The sequence below is a fragment of the Lepidochelys olivacea genome, assembly GCF_965140295.1.
Source record: "Lepidochelys olivacea isolate rLepOli2 genome assembly, chromosome: 7".
Classification (NCBI taxonomy): domain Eukaryota; kingdom Metazoa; phylum Chordata; order Testudines; family Cheloniidae; genus Lepidochelys; species Lepidochelys olivacea.
This window is the reverse complement of record NC_140417.1, coordinates 109,750,331-109,774,722: the sequence shown is the minus strand read 5'-3', so window position 1 is coordinate 109,774,722 and position 24,392 is coordinate 109,750,331. Positions and strand designations below refer to the sequence as shown.

The 24,392-nt window shown below is 43.8% G+C and overlaps 1 protein-coding gene and 1 long non-coding RNA gene across 2 annotated transcripts; one reads left to right on the top strand and one right to left on the bottom strand.

Annotated features, from left to right (window-relative positions):
• Positions 1 to 15,104: 15,104 nt before the first annotated feature.
• On the bottom strand, positions 15,105 to 20,196 carry LOC311524105. Its single transcript, XR_014712484.1, has 3 exons — positions 20,068 to 20,196; positions 16,438 to 16,632; positions 15,105 to 15,281 (listed from the first exon to the last, which is right to left on the bottom strand). It is a non-coding gene; the product is annotated as an uncharacterized lncRNA (long non-coding RNA).
• Positions 20,197 to 21,854: 1,658 nt separating this feature from the next.
• Positions 21,855 to 23,987, top strand: NANOS1 (nanos C2HC-type zinc finger 1). The gene has a single exon (XM_084635447.1). It carries the CDS (start codon positions 21,998 to 22,000, stop codon positions 22,937 to 22,939), a length of 942 nt encoding a protein of 313 aa, XP_084491573.1. The 5' UTR covers positions 21,855 to 21,997; the 3' UTR covers positions 22,940 to 23,987.
• The last annotated feature ends 405 nt before the right edge of the window (positions 23,988 to 24,392 follow it).

Sequence of the window (24,392 nt, the reverse complement as noted above, 5' to 3'; positions counted from 1 at the left end):
TTGACCTTTCCCCCCCATCCTTCCCTGTGGTTGCCTCCATCCTCCTCCATTGGCACCATGTGCCCAGAAAACAGGGAAAGGGAGCTAGGGGACATGCAACATTAGGGACTGTGTCGTGTACTGGGTTTCACGGTTTACACTTGTTCCTGCGTTTTTGTTTTGGAAAGGTTCTGTTGTAAGTGGTGTTTTGGTGTGGTAATGGCAGCAGGCCTGTCTGGCAACGGGTGAGTATTGTGCTGTTTATAAATAAAGCTTTGTATGTCAGAGATCAGCGCCATCACTGCATCTCATCATACAACCTGTATTTGAAATAATAAAGGCAAATGCATCATCAGGAACAACTAGAAATTAGTAAGCAAACACTATTCCTCTATGCAGTTAGGTACAGCAGTCCACACTTCAGTCACTTCCTTATCTGAATCCACACTGTTAAACATCCCCACCCCAAGTTTCATAATTCAGCATGTCATTCACACGTAAACTGCATGGCAATCAAGCCCCCTATCCCCAAACACATTCATAAAAGGTATTATTCCCCCCTCTTTCCTTGGGCTGTGCGAGTCCACAGTGTGAGAGCACAACGCATCTCTGACTTTTGTTGTCCAGGTGCATCCATCTCCAGCAGTAGTAGGATGGCTGAGCGTACCAATTCACAGCCTCTGGGGTGTCACAGGTCTATTCAGGGGGAAAATGGCTCACCTCTGGCCTCACAAAGACTGTGAAGAGCACAGCAAGTCACAGTCATGCAGACAGCACTGATGACACTGGCATCCAAATGATTCTGAAATCCTGCTGATGTTTACAAAAATCGGCCAAATGCACATTCAGCCACCATCCTACAGCTGCTCAGAGGGTAATTAAATCATCTTTTGCCAGGGCTGCTGAGATCAGGATATAGTTTCATAAGCCAAGGCAAAAGGGGATAGGTGGGGTCCCCCAGAATAATAGTGGGGACAGTAACCCCATTTATGACTGTCAGTTGGTGGGAATAGTCTCCCAGCACCTCCATGAATGTAGACTCCTGCTCGGTGGAAAACCTTGGCAAAGTGAACTTTCCCAATGCAACCGACTTTGACATTCATAAATCTACCTCTGTGACCCACGAGGGCCTGCATAACAATGGAGTAGCACCCTTTGTGGTTTATGTACTCAGGTTCCTTGAGGAGAGCAAACCTGGGCATGAGTCCCATCTGTGGCTCCGATGCAGTTTGGAAACCCCATTCTCTCACAGCTAACATTTACCTTGTGAATATCTGTTATGCCTGCCACCTTAGGGGTAAGCTACATGCCTGATTGGTGGTAGAGGTTTCTGAGGCACTTTACCCATGGTCAACTTTACTACACCAAACTGGTTGGCAACACACCTATAGCACTTTGGGGTAGCCAGCTTCTAGGCAGCTATAGCAATCTGCTTGTGGGCCAGCAAGGGTGCCCTCATGCATGTGTCTTTACACTGGAGGATCAGGACAAGCTGCTCACAAAGCTCCAGGAATGTACCTTTCTTCATTCAAAAGTTCTGGACCCACTGCTGAACATTCCAGGTTTGCAGGACGATGTGATCCCACCTATCTATGCTTGTGGCCCTGTGCCAGAAGCCTTGGTCTATGTAGGGTGCATTACATCTTCTAACTCAAGTCAGCGGGGCCTGATGCTTTTCACCCCAAGGTGCTGAAGGAATCTCAGAGCCACTGGCAATAATATTTGCCATCTGATAGATGATAGGAGAAGTCCCAGAAGACTGGAGATGGGATAATGTAGTGGCCATTTTTAAAAAGGAGAAGAAGGTGGAGCTGGGGAACTATAGACCAGTCAGCCTGGGAAGCTACTAGAGCAGTGTATGAAACATTCAATTTGTGAATACCTAGAGGATACAGGGGTAATCACTAGCAGCGAGCATGGATTTACCAAGAACAAATCATGCCAAACCAGCTTGATTTTTTTCTTTGACAGGGTAATTGGTTTGGTGGATAGGGGGAAATGCAGTCGACATAGTATACCTGGACTTTAGCAAGGCTTTTGACATAGTCCCACATGATATTCTGACAAGTAAGATGGAGAAACGCAGGCTCAGCAGAACTACTGTTCGGTGGATACATAAGTGGTTAAACAACCGCAAACAAAGAGTAACTATTAATGGAATGATGTCACAGTGGAAGGTGGTGTTGAGTGGGAGTCCACGGGGATCGGTTCTGGGTCCAGTGTTATTTAGCATCTTAATTAGTGACCTGTAGAAATAGAGAGCATACTGATCAAGTTTGCAGATGACACAAAGAGGGGTGAGGGGGGTTGCAAACACTTTGGATAGAGCCAAAATTCAAAGTGATCTTAATAAATTGGAGAAGTGGCCTATATACAACAAAATGAAATTCAACGAAAACCAAATGCACAAATACAGAATGGGGGATAGCTGTTTGGCATCAACACTGCTCAGAAGGACTGGAGAGTTGTGGTGGATCACAACCTTAACTTGAGCCAGTGTGATGCTGTTGCAACCGAAAACTATATTTGGGGTTTTTTGTGTGTGTGCATTAAATAGGCATAGCATTCAAGTCACGGGAGGTAATACACTGCTCTATTCAGCACTGGTTAGGCATCAGCTGAAGTACTAGCTCCAATTTTGGCCACCCATGTATAGAAAAGATGTAGAGAAACTGGCAAGGATCGAGGTGAGTGACAAAGATGATCAAAGGGATAGAATGCAAGCCATATGAACAAAGGCTGCAGGAACTGGGTATGTTTAGTTGGAAAGAGAGGAGATTAAGCAGGGAGGGGGGGACATAACAGTCTTCAAATACTGGTAAGGCTGCCATAAAGATGGAGAAAAATTTGTTCTCTCTTGCCACAGAGGGCAAGACGAGAGGCAATGGGTTCAAACTATAGCATAGATTTAGATTAGATTATATCTCAGGAAAAAACTTCCTAACTGAAAGAACAGTAGGACAACTGAATGGACTGTCAAGATCATGGAAGCTCCTTCGCTGGAGGTTTTCAATAGGAGGTTGGATAGCCATCTATCTTGCTTTAGACACAATAAATCCTGCGTCTTGGCAGGTGGCTTGGACTAGATGACTCTTGTGGTCTCTTCTAACCCCACAGTTCAGCATTCTAGGATTTCAGGTTGAACAAAACAGTTTATTTGACCACACGAGGTTTTTGGTTATCTTTTCATTTTGCTGAACCTGCTCCCCCCCCCCAAATATTGGGTTCTAGTTGATCCAAAACAGTTTAATATATTTTTCATAACTGCCAGCAAAACAAAACAAACAAACAGTCAGTTATTCACACAAGCTCAACAACACATTAGAAAAGATGCACTAGTTTAAAGGGACCAATTTAAGATCTATTTAGCTCAACCCATGCAACTTTATTAACACTGTCAAGCAGTGCAGTTTAAAAAAAAAAAGTTTTCAATTCTCTCTCCTCCCTGCTAACACACCCACTTTGAAGCTGGAAAATAATTGTATTGACCATCACTTCTACCATCTCGAATTTAGCAAATTTTATCCTTCTGTTTTTCCCATAGGGTAAAAGCCAATCTGGATTTTCTTATTTTACTTTCTTGTTTTCATAAGAAGCTTCAAGATGGTGCCAATCCTGGGATTAGGTTTGTTAGCTAGCTTGTGCTTTCTTTGCAGGCTGTCTCCACAGTAAAAGAACAAAAAACTTATCGTCATGCATTAAAATTGAGCGTTCAGTTGTACAGGAGTTGTTGGGAGTGAGCAGTTTCTGGGTATTTTAATGACAGATGTGAATTTAAAACAGGATATGTAGACCAACAATGATATTCGATAGATGGATTATAGATATAATCCATCTCATCCATCATTTTAATCCAGATGTGTGTGTGTGAGTAATAGATACACAAATTTTACATTTACTGTATATAGCACCTTCCTTCTGACCTCTGTTGACAGCATAATGAATTCAGCCTCACAACCCTCCCTGTGAGAAAGGTACTGTATTATTATGCCCATTTTACAGATGTGGAATCTGAGTCAGATTTCTCATCCATTACTGCCTTTGGATAGTCATTTACCCCTGTACAAAGGGTGTATTTCGAGCACTGTCTCAAGTCCAAATGAGTGGCGATTTCCCATTTAACAGTGTCACTCCTACTTTGAGAAGGTGATTCTCCACTGCCTTGCACCTTGTGTGGTCAATCAAACCTAGAGGCTAATCTTTTCAAGAGTGCCCTCTGATATCAAGTGGATCCCCAATTTGCAACACCATGTGCGGACCCCAAAAAATGATGCATCCAAACAAAAATTAGTGCACACATGAAAATTGTGGCTGAAGTGACTTGCCTAAACAAATTGAAGAAGTTTGTCACACAGCTGCAAAGGATGCCAAGTTTCCCCAACTCCTACTTCTGGGTCTCTTCCCATTTCTAAATGTAGGTCAATTTTTGAGCATGGTTTGCAGCATCCCTGGGGTATCTGTAGTGCTTTCCATAGAACTTTATTTATAAACTTCTTTATATGAAGATAAAAAAGTACCTGCACTGATATGAGTTTGAGCATCCTAGCAAGCAGGATATATACGGGGAAAATCTTTACACTTGCATGCTGCTTTGCATAGGCATCCAAATTAGAAATATAAATGCATATGTAACCAATCCAGTAGGACAGTTGAAACCCAGGGGCCAGACAGTGCAAGGTACTATTCACTAAGAATAGCACCTTTCACAAATCAGTAATCCCGTTCAAGTCAATGGGACTACTTGTGGAGTAAAGTGCTACTCAGCTTGAGCAAGAGTATAACAATCTGGCCCTACATGAACATGTCTCACTTACAAGACTGAGTTTCAGGTAGCTTTTAATACAATTCCAAAGACTTCCGTAGCATTTGACACAATATGTACTATTTACAGGCGACAGTCTCCCAAACAACTTATTGGACAGGAGTTGAATTTTTAACCAAGTATGTCTCACCAAACAACCACACAGGGAGTTACATTTTGTGTGTGTGATTCCAGGAGGAGAATGAACAAACTGAAGTGGGACCATGGGGCAGGGTTTCAGAAAACATGTGGTTGTGTGCTCTAATAAAAAATTAAATCAAAAAGACAAAAAACATCCCCACGCACAAAATGTCGGATTGATCACATGGCCAAAAGATGAAACTCATGCAGATCTCTTGTACAATAAAATATTAATAGCAGTCTTTCTGTAGCACTCCCAAAACAGTAAGAAAATTCCAGCCAAGTTACACCCAAAGACTTCCTAACCGCAAGACACTGAGTTCCATTCACTGGGCTAGATTTAAAGAGAGTTAATGAAATTCTTATTTGTTTCGTTCCACAGAAACTAACCCTCAGATATTATTGTATTTCCAATTATAAAATCATGCTGTAAAGCATGCTGAATAATTTCACATCTTCAAATTCCTGTGCTATGATGGTTTGTGACATTTCCCAGGCCTTCAGCAGCAATGCAAACAGCTAGTTTAATCTACTGTCTGAAACAGTAGTAGTGAAAAGCAGGTAACTATTAAAATCACCATAACCAGTTGTGAGACATCCTTGTTCCATAATGGATTTTCAGCTTCCCTTTCATTATCAGCTGAATGAAATCTGTCATCACAGCCATTCTTTGCCATCCTCAGCATTTCCCCAAGATTCATCTGCATCTAGATGATGTTTAAGCCTTAGCATTCAGACACAGTGTAAGTATCTGAATGATATATTATTCTGCATTGATGAACTCATAAAAGTTTACATTAAACCCATATTCTCCTCTCAACTGCAATGTATTAACGGGTGACAACACAAAATTCCTGCTCAAAACTCAATTTCCATTTTTCAGGAAATTCTGAAATTCCTTTCATCCCATACCAGAAGAAAGTCAAAATTCCCACAAAATAAAATATTTGGTTTTGAAATATTGAGGCAAGCTTACTGAAGTGCTTCATTTCAGTAAGGTCAAAACCTGTTGGTTTGACTTTATTGTTTGAATGCTTTTAATATACATACATTGAAAACAAGTTGAAATGAAGGGCTTTAACCTTTTCAAAACAAAACATTGATAATGTTTGTCAAACATTTCAATGAAATAGTTATGTTCCCAGGAAATGTTTTCAGTTTCACATTATGCATTTGATTATTTTTCAAGGTGAGCTTAAATATCACAATATATTAAAATTTCTTTACCTATGGTACCAATAACACCACAGATCGTTAGAAAAGGGAAATTTTTAAAAACTTACTATTTACTCACTTCTTTTTTGTTTACTTCTTACATTCTTCTGATCTTGGGCAAATGAAAATCAGTTACTTCAGCTTCATTTTTACTGATCACCAGTTTCACTTTCAAGCTCTTCGTGCTGTAACATTTGGGCTTAGGAGCTGTTTGTTTAAAAACCAAACTGTGTTTGAGGTTTTTGGGTTTTTTTTAAAAAAAGGGTGTGTGTGGCACAGTTCTATTCGTCTTATAAAAGCTATAAACTTTTCTTTACAAAATGTAATGTTGGGGCCAAATTTACGTGGACTCTCCAGACACTTTAATGTGTGTAAGTAACCATCTTTGCTTTCCACAAACATTTCTGTAAACCAAAAATTTGCCAACACAGATTCTCCACAGAAAGTGAAATTCTGCAGTGCATGGGCCATGTGAATTTTATCCAAAGCAACTAAAAGGAGGCCATTAAACACTAGCAAAATGAAGTCAGTTTCTGTTCATAAGTACACCGCTACACAGATATAACATGGTCCTCAGGAGCCAAAAACAAAACAAAAAAACACCTTACCCTGTTATAGGTGAAACCGCGTTATATCGAACTTGCTTTGGCCTCAAGCATTTCCGTTATTAATTGTCTTCCCACCCCCTGACTGACCCCTCAGAACCCCCAATCCATCCAACCCCCCCCCCACTCCCTATCCCCTGACTGCCCCGATCCCATCCACACCCCTGCCCCCTGACAGGCCCCCCAGGACTCCCACGCCCTATCCAACGCCCCTGTTCCCCGACTGCCCTGCCCTCAGAACCTCCAAACCATCCAACCCCCCGTCCCCTGACCACCACCACCCCCCAAGAGACCCTCTGCCCCTTATCCAACCCCTCGGCCCCGGCCCAGCACCCTTAACATGCTGCTCAGAGCAGTGTGTCGGAGCCAGATACGCTGATCCACCGGAGCACGCAGCGCTGCCCTCCCAGAGCGCTGCTTTACCACGTTCTATCCAAATTTGTGTTATACGGGCTCGCGTTATATCGGGGTAGAGGTGTATATTCATGACAGCGTCTTTGCCACGTTCAGCCACGTAAGAACAGTACGCCTGAAAGCGAATAGCCGCTGCCAGCACACGCCTGAGAGCGTGAGTCAGAAGAGCCTATTGTGAAAGACCTCAAGCTTGTCACATAAGACTTTGGGTCCATCTGCACTGGAATCAGAGGTGTAATTGCAGCCAGGGCAGGATACCCATCCCAGCTTTATGCTAGCTAGCACAGCCCCACATAGCAACGAAGATGCAGTGGCGTGGAGCTGAACGAGGACTAGCAAGGTGAATGCATCCCAAGGGTCCTGGGTGGGCTTGTGCAGCCTGCACTGAAGCCCCTGCTGCTGCCTCTTTGTGGCTGTATGTCGCTATGCTAGCTAGGTTAGAGTTAGTGCATGTACACCCACCTGAGCAGCAATCACACCTCTGATGGCTGTTGGCCAGGTCCCTCCCCCACTCTGAACTCTAGGGTACAGATGTGGGGACCTGCCTGAAAACCCTCCTAAGCTTATCTTCACCAGCTTAGGTCAAAACTTCCCCGAGGTACAAAATATTCCACCCGTCGTCCTTGGACTGGCCGCTACCACCACCAAACTAATACTGGTTACTGGGGAAGAGCTGTTTGGACGCGTCTTTCCCCCCAAAATACTTCCCAAAACCTCGCACCCCACTTCCTGGACAAGGTTTGGTAAAAAGCCTCACCAATTTGCCTAGGTGACTACAGACCCAGACCCTTGGATCTTGAGAGCAATGAACAATCCTCCCAACACTTGCACCCCCCTTTCCTGGGAAATGTTGGATAAAAAGCCTCACCAATTTGCATAGGTGACCACAGACCCAAACCCTTGGATCTGAGAACAATGAAAAAGCATTCAGTTTTTTACAAGAAGACTTTTAATAAAAAATAGGAGTAAATAGAAATAAAGAAATCCCCCCTGTAAAATCAGGATGGTAGATATCTTACAGGGTAATTAGATTCAAAAACATAGAGAACCCCTCTAGGCAAAACCTTAAGTTACAAAAAAGATACACAGACAGAAATAGTTATTCTATTCAGCACAATTCTTTTCTCAGCCATTTAAAGAAATCATAATCTAACACATACCTAGCTAGATTACTTACTAAAAGTTCTAAGACTCCATTCCTGTTCTGTCTCTGGCAAGAGCAGCATACAGACAGACCCAGACCCTTTGTTTCTCTCCCTCCTCCCAGCTTTTGAAAGTATCTTGTCTCCTCATTGGTCATTTTGGTCAGGTGCCAGCGAGGTTACCTTTAGCTTCTTAACCCTTTACAGGTGAGAGGAGCTTTCCCCTGGCCAGGAGGGATTTCAAAGGGGTTTACCCTTCCCTTTATATTTATGACAGCTATGCAGTCACACCGCTTGAGAAAACAGCCTGTAATGCGGATACACAGCTCTGTGGCTGATTTTCTGCTTCATTATAAGTTTTCAACTGATTCTTCCTCTTGCATGGATCATAACTCAGCACAAAGCCTATGTCCCCCTTTATCTTCCCTCTCTAATGCCCCCCCCCCGTTGTCAATTTCTTCAGAACAATCAAAATCCCGTTCTGACATCTCAGGAGGAGCATAGACTTCCTTCCCCTATTACCAGGCCGTGGGTGTTTAGTGGTGCTAATCCTTCTGTAGCATCTGGCAATTATTGCTCTGGTTAGGTCCAGTTCTCCCTTTGCACGTGTAACAAGACAAAGAGAGTGAAGTGTTTTGGCAGGATGGCCATAATTTGCCTTGTCTTGTCTTAATTACATCGATGGCCTGAGAAAAAGCATAACGTGACATGTGGGCTCCACTGAAGTCAATGGCAAAACTCCCATGGACTTCAGTAGAGCCAGCATTTCACCCAGCTTGCTTTTTCTAAGTGTTGGTGCTCCACAGGATCCTTTGGCTGGTGGTAAATCAAATATTATGTTTGTACACTTTTTTTTTATTATCTGCATTTGCTGTGCAGGTAGCACATGACGTCAAACTTCCTGCCTCTGAAGAAAAAACGGTCTAATATTGTATACAAACAATTCTTCCATATTTCTCACCTGTACATTCTTGCTGGCTTCATACAGCACCAGTCTTATCTTCACATCCTTAAAGCAACCGTTACTTGTTCCTATAGCAGTGGGATCCATTTCCCCATCCTTGTTCACTACAGACCATTGCTATCTTAAGCCAATTATGCACGAAGTCGAGCCACAATCTTAACATTTTTATTTCAGTATTCCACCCGAAGGACATCGGTCCATTCCTTTTTTCTCTAGCACTTAATGCATCTTTTGGGTCTTGTTCCCTGCCCCCGCCCCCATGGATTCCAGGGGAGCTTCTATAATCCAACATTCTGGAACACAGTCATCCACATCTGTACTTTTGCTATGCTGCTGCTTGAACTGTATAAAATATCTGTCCTTCTATCTTTCTAGCAACCCATTAGTTACAGTGAAATCAGGAATGCCTAACTTACAAGCTAAGCTCTCAATTTTCTCCATCAGTTGCCTGCCAGTGAGATCTTGCCCTACTGTGTTAGTTTATCCAGGCAGAAAGTTGGCATCTTCCACATCCCCTCCCCTTCAAACATACCTTCCCCCCTCCCCCCATTCATTCCGTCAAGAGTTCTGGAGATTTGGCTCTAACTTGTTCCAATCTCTTTGGAACTTGTTTGGGCAGAATCTGGTTTCAGACCTGGTCTATACGTTTGTAAAGCACCAGGCACATCTGTGACCCTATATATTAGAGTCTGCTCTCCCTGCATGTGCAAATACACACTGAATCAGTGTTAAGAGGCAGTCCAGAATCTCAAAATCTATCATGCATGTTTGAGAGCAGAGTTTGCCCGTTCTTTTAAACATCCCATCTACTTTCTCAGCCACACAACATTTTGCATGTTCTTATTACCACAATACTGACAGTTTCTAGAAATAAGGAGATACTATAAAAACATTCCAAGAAATCACAATCTAGGTTGTACTAACTACGTTTAACCAAAAATGCTGGTTAATGGCTGAAAGGTTCAATCATGCATGTAATCTTAACAGTCACTTCTTAACAATATAATTGCTACTGAGAACAAAATTTGAAATACAGTTTTGGTATTTAATTAGTGGTTTGTGTCTTTAGGAGGTAATTTTCAAAAGCATCTGAGAGATTTAGGAGCACAATTCTTATTGAAAAAAAATCAAAGGGACTTGTGCTTCAAATCCCTTAGGCACTTTTGAAAATCTCCCCATAAATCAAAATGCATTTAACCTTAGTAGAAAAATATATAATTAGAGAGACTGGGATATATCGGTCTTTCAAATGAGGCAAAACTGAAGCTCTGAGAAGCTGTGGTCATTAAGATCCAGTCTCACTTTTCACAAGAGTGGGAGATGCCAGACCTGGTCCGCTGGTCTCTTTTTGCTAGAGGGCCTATTAGGGCATGTCTACACAGCAAAGAAAAATCCCCAACTGGACCATACCAGCTGATTTGGGCTTGCAGGGCTCAGGCTGCAGGGTGGTTTCATTGCTGCGTAGACTTTGGGCTCGGGCTGGAGCCCAAGCCCTGGGACCTTCCCACCTTGCAGAGTCCTAGAGCTTGGGCTCCAGCCTGAGCCCAGACATCTACACAGCAATGATACAGCCCCACTGCCCAAGCCCTGTGAGCCCGAGTTGGCTGGCACAGGCCAGCTTCAGGTATCTAGTTCCTATGTAGACATACCCTTAGATGTCCCAGATAGAATATGTTTACTGTGAACTCTCAGGGTGGCAGTGTTCAATCATTAATAAAGGCTTCCTTTATCCAAAATGTTAATCTTTGAAGTTTAATGGGCGTTTAAAACAAACACTAGGAGAAACAAAGAAAATAAATGCAAATCATAGTCTGGTTAAAAATTCCTTCCCCTCGCAGTTGCATAACTTGAACTCTCTTGACCTCTGTGATGTATTCATTTCACTAACTTTTCCGTCAGGCTTCCACAACAGACAAGATCTGAATTTGTAATGTAAAACAAACAAAGCAACCCTATATGACTTTCTTTTTACAGTCTAAGGAAGCAAAAAGAGAGGCACAAATTTATTTCCTTTGCAGGTTACCTTTATCTGGGATTTCCAGTGTGTTTGAGGGGTTGGTTTTTTGTTTTGTTTTTTTTAATTTCAATGTTTTCCCCTCTTAATAATATATTTACCTTTAGCTAGTGATTTAACAAAGCTATGTGGGGATTTTCTTAGGATTTTAAGGAAGTTGTCAAGAGAAACTATCAATATAAATTGTAAGTTAGATTGCTTCTCTACAGGACAGCTCGGTTAATTAACATGTATTGGTCATCTGCTAGCTAGATTTGCACCAAAAATTCTTCAAAGCTAAATATGCAGACTTCCTGAAGTCTTTTAACCTGGCCGGTTCTTCTTAGGGACGCTGCAGGAGTACCCTCTTCACTTAAGCAGCCATGCAGTTCTCAGAAGAATTACAGGAGTCCTTACAGTCATTAGAAATATGCATTAGTATTCAATGAGGTTCAGAAACTAACAGTGATAAATCCAAACATATGTATCAGACCTTCCCACAAATTCTCCAGGGCACTAATTTTCAGAGAGGACAGATGAATAAAAAGGAACGTGGCGTTTCTAGGCTAAACTTTGTTTGAAATATTCCTTTCAAACAAGACAGCCAAAGACTTCAAAAACTGAACCCCCTCTCTTTGTTTCTAACTCCCTTAACAAAAAAAGCACATCAGGCCTGATTTGCCATTTCCTTTAACTTTGTATCATCATTTAGGCCCCTATTCAACAAAGCATAAGCATATGCTTAAGTCCCTTTAAAGTAAATAGATGAAATCCTGGCCCCCATTGCAATCAACGGGAATTTTTCCATTTACTTCAGTGGAGCCAAAATTTCACCCAGTGTCACAAGTCAACATTGTTTCCCTCTAGGCCTGAGAAACTCTGCAGACTTCTGAAATCAAACAGCTTTATGAATCTGCCAAACTTCTCCCCAATTCAGCAAAGCACTTAAGCGCGTGCTTAGAATGATTTGCTGAATTGGGGTCCTCCCTTCTTATCCCAGAGTTAACAGCAGAAGTGAAGCATCCATTACATGCTGATAAATCATACTGACATTCCTAGTTCAGAAGTGTGAAACTTCCAAAATATGGCAACCTCTCCTCAAAATTCCAAAAGGCACTAACATTGCTAAAATTTAACAAGCAAAGCTTCCTAGGCCTCCCTAGGCAGCTAACAGAATGTTGGGAATCATTAAGAAAGGGATAGATAATAAGACAAAATATATTGCCTCTATATAAATCCATGGTACACCCACATCTTGAATACTGCGTGCAGATGTGGTCGCCTCATCTCAAAAAAAAAAAAAATTAGAATTGGAAAAGGTTCAGAAAAGGGCAACAAAAAATGATTAGGGGTATGGAACAGCTGGCTTCTGAATGAGGAGAGATTAATGAAACTGGGACTATTCAGCTTGGAAAAGGGATGATTAAGGGGGGGGGATATGACAGAGGTCTATAAAATCATGACTGGTTTGGATAAAATAAATAAGGAAGTGTTATTTATTCCTTCTCATAACACAAGAACTAGAGGGTCACCAAAAGAAATTAATAGGCAGCAGGTTTAAAAACAAACAAAAGGAAGTGCTATTTCACACAACGCACAGTCAATCTATGGAACTCCTTGCCAGAGGATGTTGTGAAGGCCAAGACTAGAACAGGGTTAAAAAAAGAACGAGATAAGTTCATGGAGGATCGGTCCATCAATGGCTATTAGTTGGGATGGGCAGGGAAGATGTCCCTAGCCTCTCTTTGCCAGAAGTTGGGAATAGGCAACAGGAGATGGATCACTTAATGATTCCCTGTTCTGGTATTGGCCACTGTCGGAAGATAGGATACTAGGCTAGATGGACATTTGGTCTGATCCAGTATGGCCGTTCTTATGTTGCAAAATTCAGTCTGACAGCTGATCATCATAATCATTCAGCCATGATAAACTGTGAAGATAAAATCCTGATCTCACTGAAGTCAATGGCAAAACTCCCACTTGAATGAGAGCCAGGATTTCACCTGGATATTTTTATATTCTCATGAGCCACATCATGTCAGTTGGCATAGTTACATGGTCTTCTGTGAAGTTATACTGACCCACACCAGCTGAGGATCTGGCCCTTGTATCTCCACACTGGCCTAGCCAATTCACCCAAAATATCCCTTCTGGACCCCAACTTGCATACCAATTTGCAGGATAAAAGGACTAAGTGTTAGAGGGGTAACAACTTGCGTCTTTAGAATGGAAAGGTTGTTGTATGCTTACAGCCCAGATAAATATACATACCTTTTGCAAACCAGAGCTATATATAAAAAATAAAATGAAAAAACCTTGCTATATCATTCAGTTATATCATACAGAAATAGGTCATTGTAGTACTGTATGGTTTTTTGCCTCTGATTTTAAACTTGCAAAATGTACAATTGAATTATGCTGTTTCTCATTAATGGGACATCTACAAAGGAGTGTTTTTTTTAAATTTTAAACTGAACTCATTCTCTTTAAAAGTAAAATCATATTCTACATTTAAGAACTGACATACTTATAGAATTTGTCGTGTTTTACTCCTCTGACACATTTGCAAAATGCTCAAGCACAAATTGCTCTAAAATAAGAGATCCTTTTCAGTTTCCATAAAAACTGTTTGATTTTCATTAAATCAGGATATATGAATTTCTGTGCTTTCATATTCCCCACCCCCAAGCTATCAATGTGAGTTATAATAACCTCAGGAAAATATACTTCTGATGATAAACATTAGCTTGCTTGGTTGCATTTATGTTGTGCTATAGCTCAGGTGGATAAATCTGAAATTGTTAGTTTTAATAACCTAGGTTTTCTTCTTCATATTAAATATATATGAAGGCAGGAAAAAATGTATAGTGTGTGTGTGTGTGTGTGTGTGTGTGTTATAGGGGGACCTGGTAATAGCCCCTACATTTAGTCTGGCTAATATTTTCCATTATAAAATATTCTTGTGACCCTTTATTTGACTAATGCTACCATCTCCATTGTTTGCAGAAGGCCTTTGACTTTTGGTAGGGAGAAAGCCCCAGGTGCAGAGAAGTGCCTTTTCTTTGTCCCAGGAAATTCCATTCCAGTTTAGCTGAGCAATAAACTTCTTCTTTTTTTGGGGGGGAATCACAATTTCCCTCTGTTGTGTTGCCCAGAAATATTTAGTATCATGGCAAAATATTAAGTGGAGGTGAACATGCTAATCTAAGGTCATACCCATGCCATCATTAAAACAGTGACAGCAGAAGCACACACTGTTCTGGGAAGCCCCGACGTAGACAGGCTCTCCAGAAGTTCAGAGAAAGCCAGCTCAGGCTCCTCCATCAATGCCCACTATGGGGGCGCCAAGTGGGGAAGGTTGCTCCCCCAGCCTCCTGAAAGAAAGAAAGATTCCTCCTGGGCCCACCATGTAGCCTCAGAAACCCAATTCCTGCCACCCCCATGGTGATAGCCTTCTGCTGCCAGTTAATGCTAGTACTCCCATAGGTCAGGCTGGACTGCACTGCTAGGGGCTCAGGTTCGAATCCTGTGGATGATGTGAACAACCTAAATTCTGGCATTTACTCGCTGTCAAGTGCTTGACTTTGCAACCTAAACACCAATTCATACACAGATGCAATTTTCAAGTTGAAGGTGTCACGTTTCCAAACAATTACCTATATTCAGAAGCATCCTTTTTATCTGATCTTTTTTCTGTTTTGCTGTGTTTGCAGGGTGTAGAGCAAAGGTGCTCAAATTGTGCTCTGCAGAGAGCTGGCTGGTCAGATGGCGCTGTGTGCTGCTCCACGTTTCCAGCTGCTAAATAAAATTAAAAGGCAGCTAAAAATCCATTTAATTTCTGACGGCTGTCGCTTGTGCACATTAGCGATTGCTGCAGGTGCCACAGAGTTGTTAAGCAGTTGCAAGAGGGAGTGTGGGTGGATTCAAATGATGGAGTGAGACAGGTATGGTCCACACTACAAAATTTAGATTGAGAATCCCTGGTGTTGATAGCTCAGCGTCTGACATCTTCCATCATCTTCCTTGCCTATAAAGAAATTACAGTGTTGCTCAACAGTGTGTCAGAAAAAGCCTGAGAGTATTGTCAATACCTCTGTTCCAACAGACTGATTTTGTGGGAAAATGACTCAAGGCGTTTTAAAATTCAACATGCCAGTCCCCTGGGGCGGGGGCTGTCTTTTTGTTGTGTGTTTGTTCTGCACCTAGCACAATGGGATCCTGGTCTATAACTGGAGCTCGCAGGCACTACCATAAGACAATCAATTAAAAAAATAATCCACAAAGAAATTTTGGTCAAGAATGACAATTGTTTTTGCAGTTAGCTTTTAAACATTAATTTTCTCTTTCTCTACAGAGAAAGCAAAAATTAAATAGGGTCTATACTTTACCCAAATATTTAACAGGAGAACTGGAGCACTTGAAAATATTCCAATCATTGAGTCCTTGCTTTCATTACTCTTCTGTTTATGTCTTTTATAATAAATCTAACCTACCTATTTTTGTCCCACCAGCTGTTTCCAATCTCTTAACCAGAAGGGTAACACTGTACTATAAACTTTATTTCCAAACAATACACGATCTGTTAAACCAAAGGCTTTGGACAAGGTCACCAGCAATCCTATCAACACAAAGTATCTTTCTTATGCGGGCACCTAATGTATTTTTCATTGCTGACAGAGTCAAACAGCTCCTTGATCCTTAGGGCGTGGGGAGAAGGGTGGAATCATCAAAAAGCGTCAGTGAAGCTAATAGTTTAAAAGATCCTTTCAAGAGATCTCCAGTCTCTTGGGCGTGCTTGTCAGCATCTCCCACGTTAAATAAAAAGCAGCTTCATCGTCCATGGAGGTTTCAAAGAAAGGCTTGAATATAATTCAAAGTTGCCAGGACTGCAAGCTTCATAAGATACACCATACATCACCATGCACAGACAGAAAAGGAGTACTTGTGGCACCTTAGAGACTAACCAATTTTTGAGAGCTCATTCTTAATCTTTCCCTGTTTGCACAGACACTAAATCCTCCCAAGCCAAACAATTCCTTGGAGTAAGATCTCTCTCCCAACTCAATCTCCCAACTTGACCACTCTCCTGTATGGTGCTCCCAATGTATGTATCTCTCTCCTTCAGTCATTCTAATTAAAAGAATAAGATCATTTTTGCTTTCGGATAGAAAGATTTCACTGACCAGTTATGCAGGTGTGCAGCATGCCAATGGCAGTGATACTGCAGCCTGTGTCTTTGCAGGGTGGAAAGAGCTCATGGACAGCCAACGGTGCAACAGGGAGTCTTCTCTTACTGCATGCTGGGAAACACTGGTCCAAGAGGATTCTCTCCCAGGCAGAGCAAAGAGTGACTTGGTGCTTGGATATGTCCAGGGGATCTAAAAAACAGTTGAGCCACCCCGTAGTGGGGCATTTAGCAGGTTCTGGTTATTGCTACAGGTCAGGCACAGTTAATGTACTTGCCTACTATGTTACTGCATCACCTGGTAAAAGATCACCATTCCAATCCCAGCCATGCCAGATGAGAGTATGCCAGGATGGGGCTTAAAGGTGAAAGGACGTATTTATGTGCATATGCTCCCAAACCCAGCTTCTCTGCACGCCTTCCTGTGCAGATTACTCATGCTCCTAGCAGAAATAATCCACTCTGTGCATGGAGCCAGAACATGAGATCTCACTTCTTTTAGGGGATGATTAAACCACCTTTCTCGGCACTGGTTAGAATTTGGCCCATTGTGTAACATTCACAATGACAAGGACCATTTCCTCTGCATTCTCCAGTGTTTCTATACACTCAGCCACTATAAATCGTGTGAGGCTGAAACAAGGCACCCCCAAAAAATGCTCTTCCTCCTATTGTCTTTCCAGAACTGTTAAAGGGGCATTTTGGGGTGGATTCAGATATAGGCTTCAACTTAAATTTAAAGGGGTGAGTGTGTGAATGAGGGTTCATTTTAAAAATGGAGTTTTGAAGGACCCTTTGTTCTTAGTGTCTGTTAACATTGCTTGATAAAAATGAAAATCTGGCATTTTGGTTTCATGTTATGTCAAGCTGTCGCGCCTCATCCAGCAGCTACTCTTCATAGCATTTTTTGTTTACAGCATGAAAATGGCCAATAAAACTGTTCGTTCCACTGATGCACTAATCCTGCCAATGTCAATAGAGAGGTTTCCTACATTTAGGGTGACCAGACATCCAGATATTATCGGTTCCATCCCAATATTAGGGGCTTTGTCTTATATAGGCAACTATACCCCACCGCGAAAAAAAAAGTCCCAATGTTTCACATTTGCTATCTGGTCATCCTACCAACTTGCACAGTAATATGGCACCCAACAAGCCAACCCAAGGTCTATAGGAAGAGTGAATTCTAATGGTTCTGAAGTTATATCTCCATGAAAATAGCACACTTGGTGAAGGGGTCTCATTCCACATATGAAACATGATAGGTTATTAAAAGAAAACATGGACAGGCAAGGCAATAGAATAATGCTTTCAACATGCCTCATGCACAGTAGCTTCATTGCATTGTCATCACACATTAGCTCTACCAGAGTTGTCAGTGGACATGATGTCAATGCTACTGCAGGGCTAACAATAGACCTATCCTTTTACAATATTTTCATGGCGTAGATATTTTTCACACTATTCCCGACAATAGAATGGAAAAACTGACAGAATAAACCAATATGTCTTTTCCCTCTCTGACTTCTGTGATACTTAGCCATAAATATCACAGCACAAATGTTAGGAGATTATTCACTTTCAGACCCAAGGCCGTCAATGCCTAGACAAAAAGAGGGTGAGCAGTGTCAGCTGCATAAGGACCGAATTTTCAAGAGTGCAAGTACTGTGGAGAGGAACTCATTGGTTACTTTTGGACTCTTCAAGCGTTCAGACCCTCTGAACAAAATCAGGCCATTCGCTTGTGTTCAGCGAGGCAGCATCTGTGTAGCAGCACTGGTTGGCTATCCCCTTAAGGGTCCTCCTGCTTCACAAAAAGTTTTCCAGAAAGTTCACAAAGTTTTCCAGTGTCAAACCCCACACTGAGGCCAACGGTGCAGCACCTCTCTATGTGTGATTATACCAACACTTAAGCATGAGCGTCATTATTAGAGCTACTCAAAAATGGGCTAAAGTTTTCATTGAAAAATTTCAATTTATTCCAACTATTTCTAGTAACTATAGTCCCGTGAATACTCCTTTATAGTCAATAATGCTCGTCTGTCTCTTAGGTACTTATGTGGGCCCCTCCCATCGCTGTAGTATTGGAGTGCCTCTTTTAAAAAAGCTTTTAACATTTATTGTCACAACACCCCTGTTGTCTCCTTTTTATAGATAGAGAGCTGAGGGACAGCGAGGCTAAGGAAGGGACTTCGGTATTGCAATGTTTAGAATCATGTCTAACTTTTAACACGTAGGAAAAAAAACCTCACAGGAACAACACTGTGATCCACAAAGCCTGAGTTAGGGGCCTAGGCTCCCTAGAGAGAGGCACTTTAGAATGTGAGCCTCAAAAGCTAGCCCATTAGGTGGCGAGCTGCCTAAGCCAGGCAAGGGGAGACGCCGAGGAGAGCGGAGTGCTGTAAGCCCTGCCCCTCTCACAAAAGTAGTTATGGAAGTCCAAGCTGCAGGGAGGCGCCAAGCTCTGCCACCGATTCATCAATGGGAACCCCGCTCCTGGAGTCTTAGGCACCCCAGGTGTTTCTTGTGAGAATGACTTAGGCACTTGCCTCCCCCCACACAAAGCAGCTGGAGGAGAAGATGGTGCCACCTGCCTTATAACTTTTAGCCCAATGGTTAAAGTATCCCATTTAAATCCTCTCCCCCACTAAGACAGCAGCGAGAATTGAACCTAGGTCTCCCACCTCCCTGGAGAGTGCTCTCACCACTTGGGTAAAAGTTACATTCTGGCTGGTGTCAACATGTCTGGCTCTAAGCAGGCCTACTGGACTGGGCCTGCACATGAGTTAGGCAGGCAAACGCTTATCTTCCCTAAGTTCATGGATCACTCTGGGGCCTAGGTGGGAGACAGAACTGCACGTGCCCAGAGGCAGAGGAAACTTCTACCTTGAAAGCTTAGGTGCTGAGTTTAGGTACCTAAAGCATTCACTGGGAGGGTTTTTTTTGTTGCATCTCCGTGAAGCCTAAAACCAGAATGACTCGCTTGCCAAACATCACACAGGAAGTCTGCATCAAAGCAGGGAATGGAAGACAGTCCTCCAAGTGCAAGGCTAGTACTGCTCCAACCTCTGAGCCAGACTTCCTCACCAAGGCTCCTTTACACTGCCAGAGTGGCACAGAGCAGCCTTAGCATAAAGGAGAATCAGACACTTGAGTTATTGATATTTAATTTAGTTAATCCCAAGTATTTAAATAGCAAACAAATTCCATTCTAATCCTTATTTAATTACCAGGGAAACGTCTGTCAGCTAGGAACCAAGGTGTTGGAGGCAGCTGAAAAGAGAGATTTACCACTAAAAAGAAAACAGAACCTGCTTTGCTAAACCCAGCAGTTCTTACTATGAGCTTGAAATTAACTATATTTTTAGTTGCAGCTGCATTTCTGACCCCTCTTGCACCCATTACTTGTGTGACCCTACCGGTATGAGAAGTTAACTTCTGTGGGCCAGATTCACGCCCCCCCCCCCCACTACTAGAACACTCCCTATATAAGGGCCTGATCCAAAGTCTGTTATATTATTAATTCAGGATTTATTTGTCTTGTAACAGCACCAGTCAAGGACCAGGACCCCCTCATACTAGACATTTTACAGACACAGAACAAAAAAGTCTTTAAGATCTTACTTACCATCATCACTGGGGGAAAAACACCTATTGATCTCAAGTGGTTCTATGCCAGACCCTAACTCCTGGCTCTCTTAGGCTTTTTTAATAGCACCCCTACACCAGCCTGATGCAGCTGGAGATTGTAAAGTAGATGCTGTGAATCTGCATATACCTTTTTTCCAGACCAGGCAGTTCCACACACTTTCAGAGCTGCACTGATTTTAGGTTCCTTAATGCACGGAAAATCACAGCTGTTTTCTGCAGATCCCATAATCTCTTCCCCCTGCAGACTTTCTTCTGCTTCAGCATATTCTGCCAGGGTCCAGGCTGGCACAAATTAAGCTCAAAGTAGATAGATAGATAAAAGTCCTAGGCTGCTTACAAAGAACTGTATTGTTCTATATTTTAACCAACTGTTATTTTTAACATGAGCTTTTTTCTTTGTTACGCTAATATTAAGAAAGGTTGGAAACTAACTAGAGCTCAGTTTTGCAAGCGATGTCTCTTCTGCAAGATGGCTATCAGCAGCAGGCAGCCAGCAAAAGGCCATTTGTAATTAAATACTTTATTTTCAAAACCATTCCAGTTTCTTCATGGCCAGATGGGCTCCTGACCATCCTGAATTTGCAGAAAGCTATACTGCATAATCTGGGAGGATGAGTTTCTCAGTTCTACAAACTTCTTCTTGCCTTTGCCTGTCTTCCTTGTAGTTTATATAACACAGACACAGGCTCTAGCACTGTTTATAGGTTTTGTTTAAAAAATAGGAATGTACCTTTCAGCTGCTCAGAGACAGGGGGCCAAGAAAGGGGGACAAAACCAGTGATCTTGAATTAAAACCAATGTGATACTGTTGAGTTCAGGGGAATCGATCCTAGTTTGCACAAGTGTAAGTGAAGTCAGATGCTAGCTAGCTTAGGGTTTTATACTGCCACCCATCACCATAGTATCTGACTGTCTTCCATGTAAAATCAGTGGCCATAGTGGAGTCCCAGCAGGTTTCATGGAGTCTCTGGCACTTCTCCTTTTCTGGGGTAATATCTCCGTTTGTGACAGAATCAGACCCCATATTTTTCTACATTTGGAAAGCTCAGTTCGCCCCGCCAAGTACTCAGTGGGGGCTGATGTTGTATTGCTGCTCGTATCAGTATATGGGCTAGGACAATTCTGTGTGGGGGTCCTTGCGAGATGGCTTTTTGGGATGCTTTTTGTTTTGTTTTGTTTGGGAAGGTTTGCATATAGTGATACTTAGCATTTCACTACAAGGCTTTTTATATCTGAAAACCAGCAAGCGCTTTGCAAACGTTAACTCTGGCCCAGCTCCTGCGAACGTTTCTGTGCAAGAGGAGCCTGGTACCGGCTTAGAACCCCACTGAAATCAAGGGGCTCGGCACGGGTGCAAGGGTCCCCCCACGGGCAGCACAGTTCTGCAGGATCAGGGCCTCATTAAGCCTCACACCACCCCTTTGAGATAGGCCAGTCTCACTGCATCCATCTTACGTGTAATGCAGAGGACGTGAACGACAGAAAAACACCCCAGCCACCGCTAGCTAGGAAGAGCCATGCCTAGTGCGGTGTCCTGGCTCCAGGCAGCCACAACTTGCCGTGAGGATGCTGATTTGTGCACAACATAATGTTCCGCTGCCAGTGGCGGGTGGAGAAGGGTCGGGCTGGGTTGGGCCCATCCCTGGCTACCCCATGTGACGCAGCGTGTGTGTGTACGTGCGCGCATTCTCCAAGACACGGTCGCAGGGGGCGGGAGGCCTCTCACCTGCTCCGAATCAAAGGCGAGGGGCGGCCCCGCGCGTGCACACACAGCCGCAGGAGAGGGAACGCCGCTCAGCGCATCGACCAATCGGCGGCCAGAGCGGTGGAGCCGGGCGGGCGGCGTTGGCCGGTGGCCAATTGCCGCGGCCCCTGGGCTGAGCCTCCTCCTCTCTCCCCTCCCCCGAATGGGGCTAGAGCCGCCGCGGCCAGCGAGCGAAGCGGCCGCCACGCAGAGCTGCGTTGGGTGCGGGCTGGTCCGGGTGCGTGCGGAGCGAGTCGCGGCTGCAGCGCGCAGGAGGCGGCGGCGGGGACTCGGGTCCCCCCCACCCCGCGGCGTGAAGCCTCCGATGGAGACGTTCCCCCCCGGCAAGCTGGAGCAGCACCAGCCCGTGGAGTTTTTGCAGGGCGCCCGCTACGGCGCCAAGAGCCACCCCGCGTACGGGAACGCGTTCAACTCCTGGAACGACTATCTGGGGCTGGCCACGCTGATCACCAAGGCCGTGGACGGGGAGAAGGGCTTCGGGACCGAGCCCCGCTCCGTGGTGGTGGCCGCCGCCGTGCAGCCGGCTCTGGAGGAGGAGGACGAGGAGGAGGAAGAGGACGACGACGAGGAGGAGGAGGAGGACGCGGGCCCCCCCTATTTCGAGGGCGCCTTGCACTTGCACGACTTGGACCTGTGCAGCCACCGCCACGGCGAGCGCTTCCTGGAGGAGCGGTTCGCCGACTTCAGCCCCTTCTCCGGCCGCGCCAGCCCCGCCGCGCTGGTGTTCAACTGCTCCCCGGCTCACCTGCCGCGGGACCGCTCCCCGCACGCGTGGGGCGGCGGCGGCGGGCGGCTCCCGGCGCCCCAGAAGCCCGGCTCCCGGCTGCTCAAGCCGGAGCTGCAGGTCTGCGTCTTCTGCCGGAATAACAAAGAAGCCGTCGCCCTCTACACCACTCACATCCTCAAGGGACCCGACGGCCGGGTCTTGTGCCCGGTGCTGCGGAGATACACGTGCCCCCTCTGCGGGGCCAGTGGGGACAATGCCCACACCATCAAGTACTGCCCCCTCTCCAAAATGCAGGCCAGTGCAGCCAAGCAGCAGCTCAGAAACGCCCGGACCGCCTTGGGCAAGAAACTCCGCTAGGGGGCTGCAGCCTCCTGGCCTCGGGACTGCTCGGTTTGCTGGCGATGGATTTGTTGGGTTGGTGGCTTTTTTGTTTTTGTGGTTTTTTTTGTTTGTTTTCCCCCTTTCGACTGAGGCCGCGCCAGTAGAAAGTGACCCGGCAGCAGTTTTCTGTGTGGCCCGCAAAAAAAGACCCTTTCCCATTTTTTTTTTAAAAAGTGTCTTAAAGCGGATTGCATTTTGTTCTCTTTAACACATTAATATATTCAACGTGGGGGACTAGAATGTAAAAAGCTCCTTGGCTTATGTACTATAATGATAGTTTCTAGTTTGTATACTCAGCATCCAGGGAAGCTGGGCTCTGAAGTTAATTCTATATCATTAATTATAAATATGCAGTTTAGATGCACTGTATTTGTTTATTGTATAATATATATATCTCTAATTTTTAAAAGAGGGGTAAGATGAAATTGAATGGTAGAGAGCTCCCATGGGGGCGTTTATGTTGGTTTATTGGAGAGGAGGCATTTTTAAAAAAAAATTTTTACAGAATCTCTGAAGAAAAGGCCTCTGTACTGCTAAGCAAATGAATTTCTGTTTTTGCAGTATCCTAGCCAAACGAAGCATTGATGTTTTTAAATCTTATGTTTTAAGGGTGAGCTCGACCGGGTAGGGAGGGGAATTCTGCTGTATTTGGCTGCTCGTGGTTGTGTTTGCACTGTCCTCTAACAAAACAACGTTGTCTGTAAGTAGGTAGTACGAATTGTTAGTTACTAATGTTTGTGGGGATTTTGAGATCAGGAATGATCATATGACACTTTTCCGTGTTGGGGGAGATCCCCTTTGTGTTCACAAGTTCTTTTGTATTAATCTACGGTTCTTGTTTTTCTTCCCTTAGTCTAGAAATTAACTTTTATTCCTCTAAATTCCCTTTCCCTCCCTCCCACCCCCCAGCCAAAAATAAACACTGTCGAGATTGTAAAGCCCCATACTGGCCACAGGTGGCAATGGTGCTGTTTAAATTTGAATTTTTGTTTTCTAGAGTGAAGTAAAGGCGTCACAAATTTGACTTAAGCCTGTTCTCTCTTCTCTCTCCCCCCCCTTATGTGCTGTTTGATCTACTATAAGGTGGTAATGTAGAGGAAGCGGCAAGGTATCTTAATGACAACCATGTTTTTGCTACCCTGTAGCTATTTATAGATTATCACTCAACACCCTTGGGTTTGTTGGACCATTTTATAGTAGCCACAATGCATTGCATCCCTGTCTAATGCATAATTAGTGGGAAGAACTTCTTGTTGCCTTCCTCTGACTTGTAGTGTGGATTCTAATAGCTACCATGCTCTTCTACTGTGAAGAACAGAAAGTGTGGGTGTAGGAAGGAGCCCTAGTTTGGTTGGTTGTTTTATTTAATGCGAAAGCTGCTTGAGGGCTCTTGCAAGAAATCATTTATAAACAAATGAGAATACGCCCC

Coding starts and splice junctions, on each gene's coding strand:
- NANOS1 (XM_084635447.1), top strand. CDS start 21,998: ATGGGGCTAGAGCCGCCGCGGCCAGCGAGCGAAGCGGCCGCCACGCAG.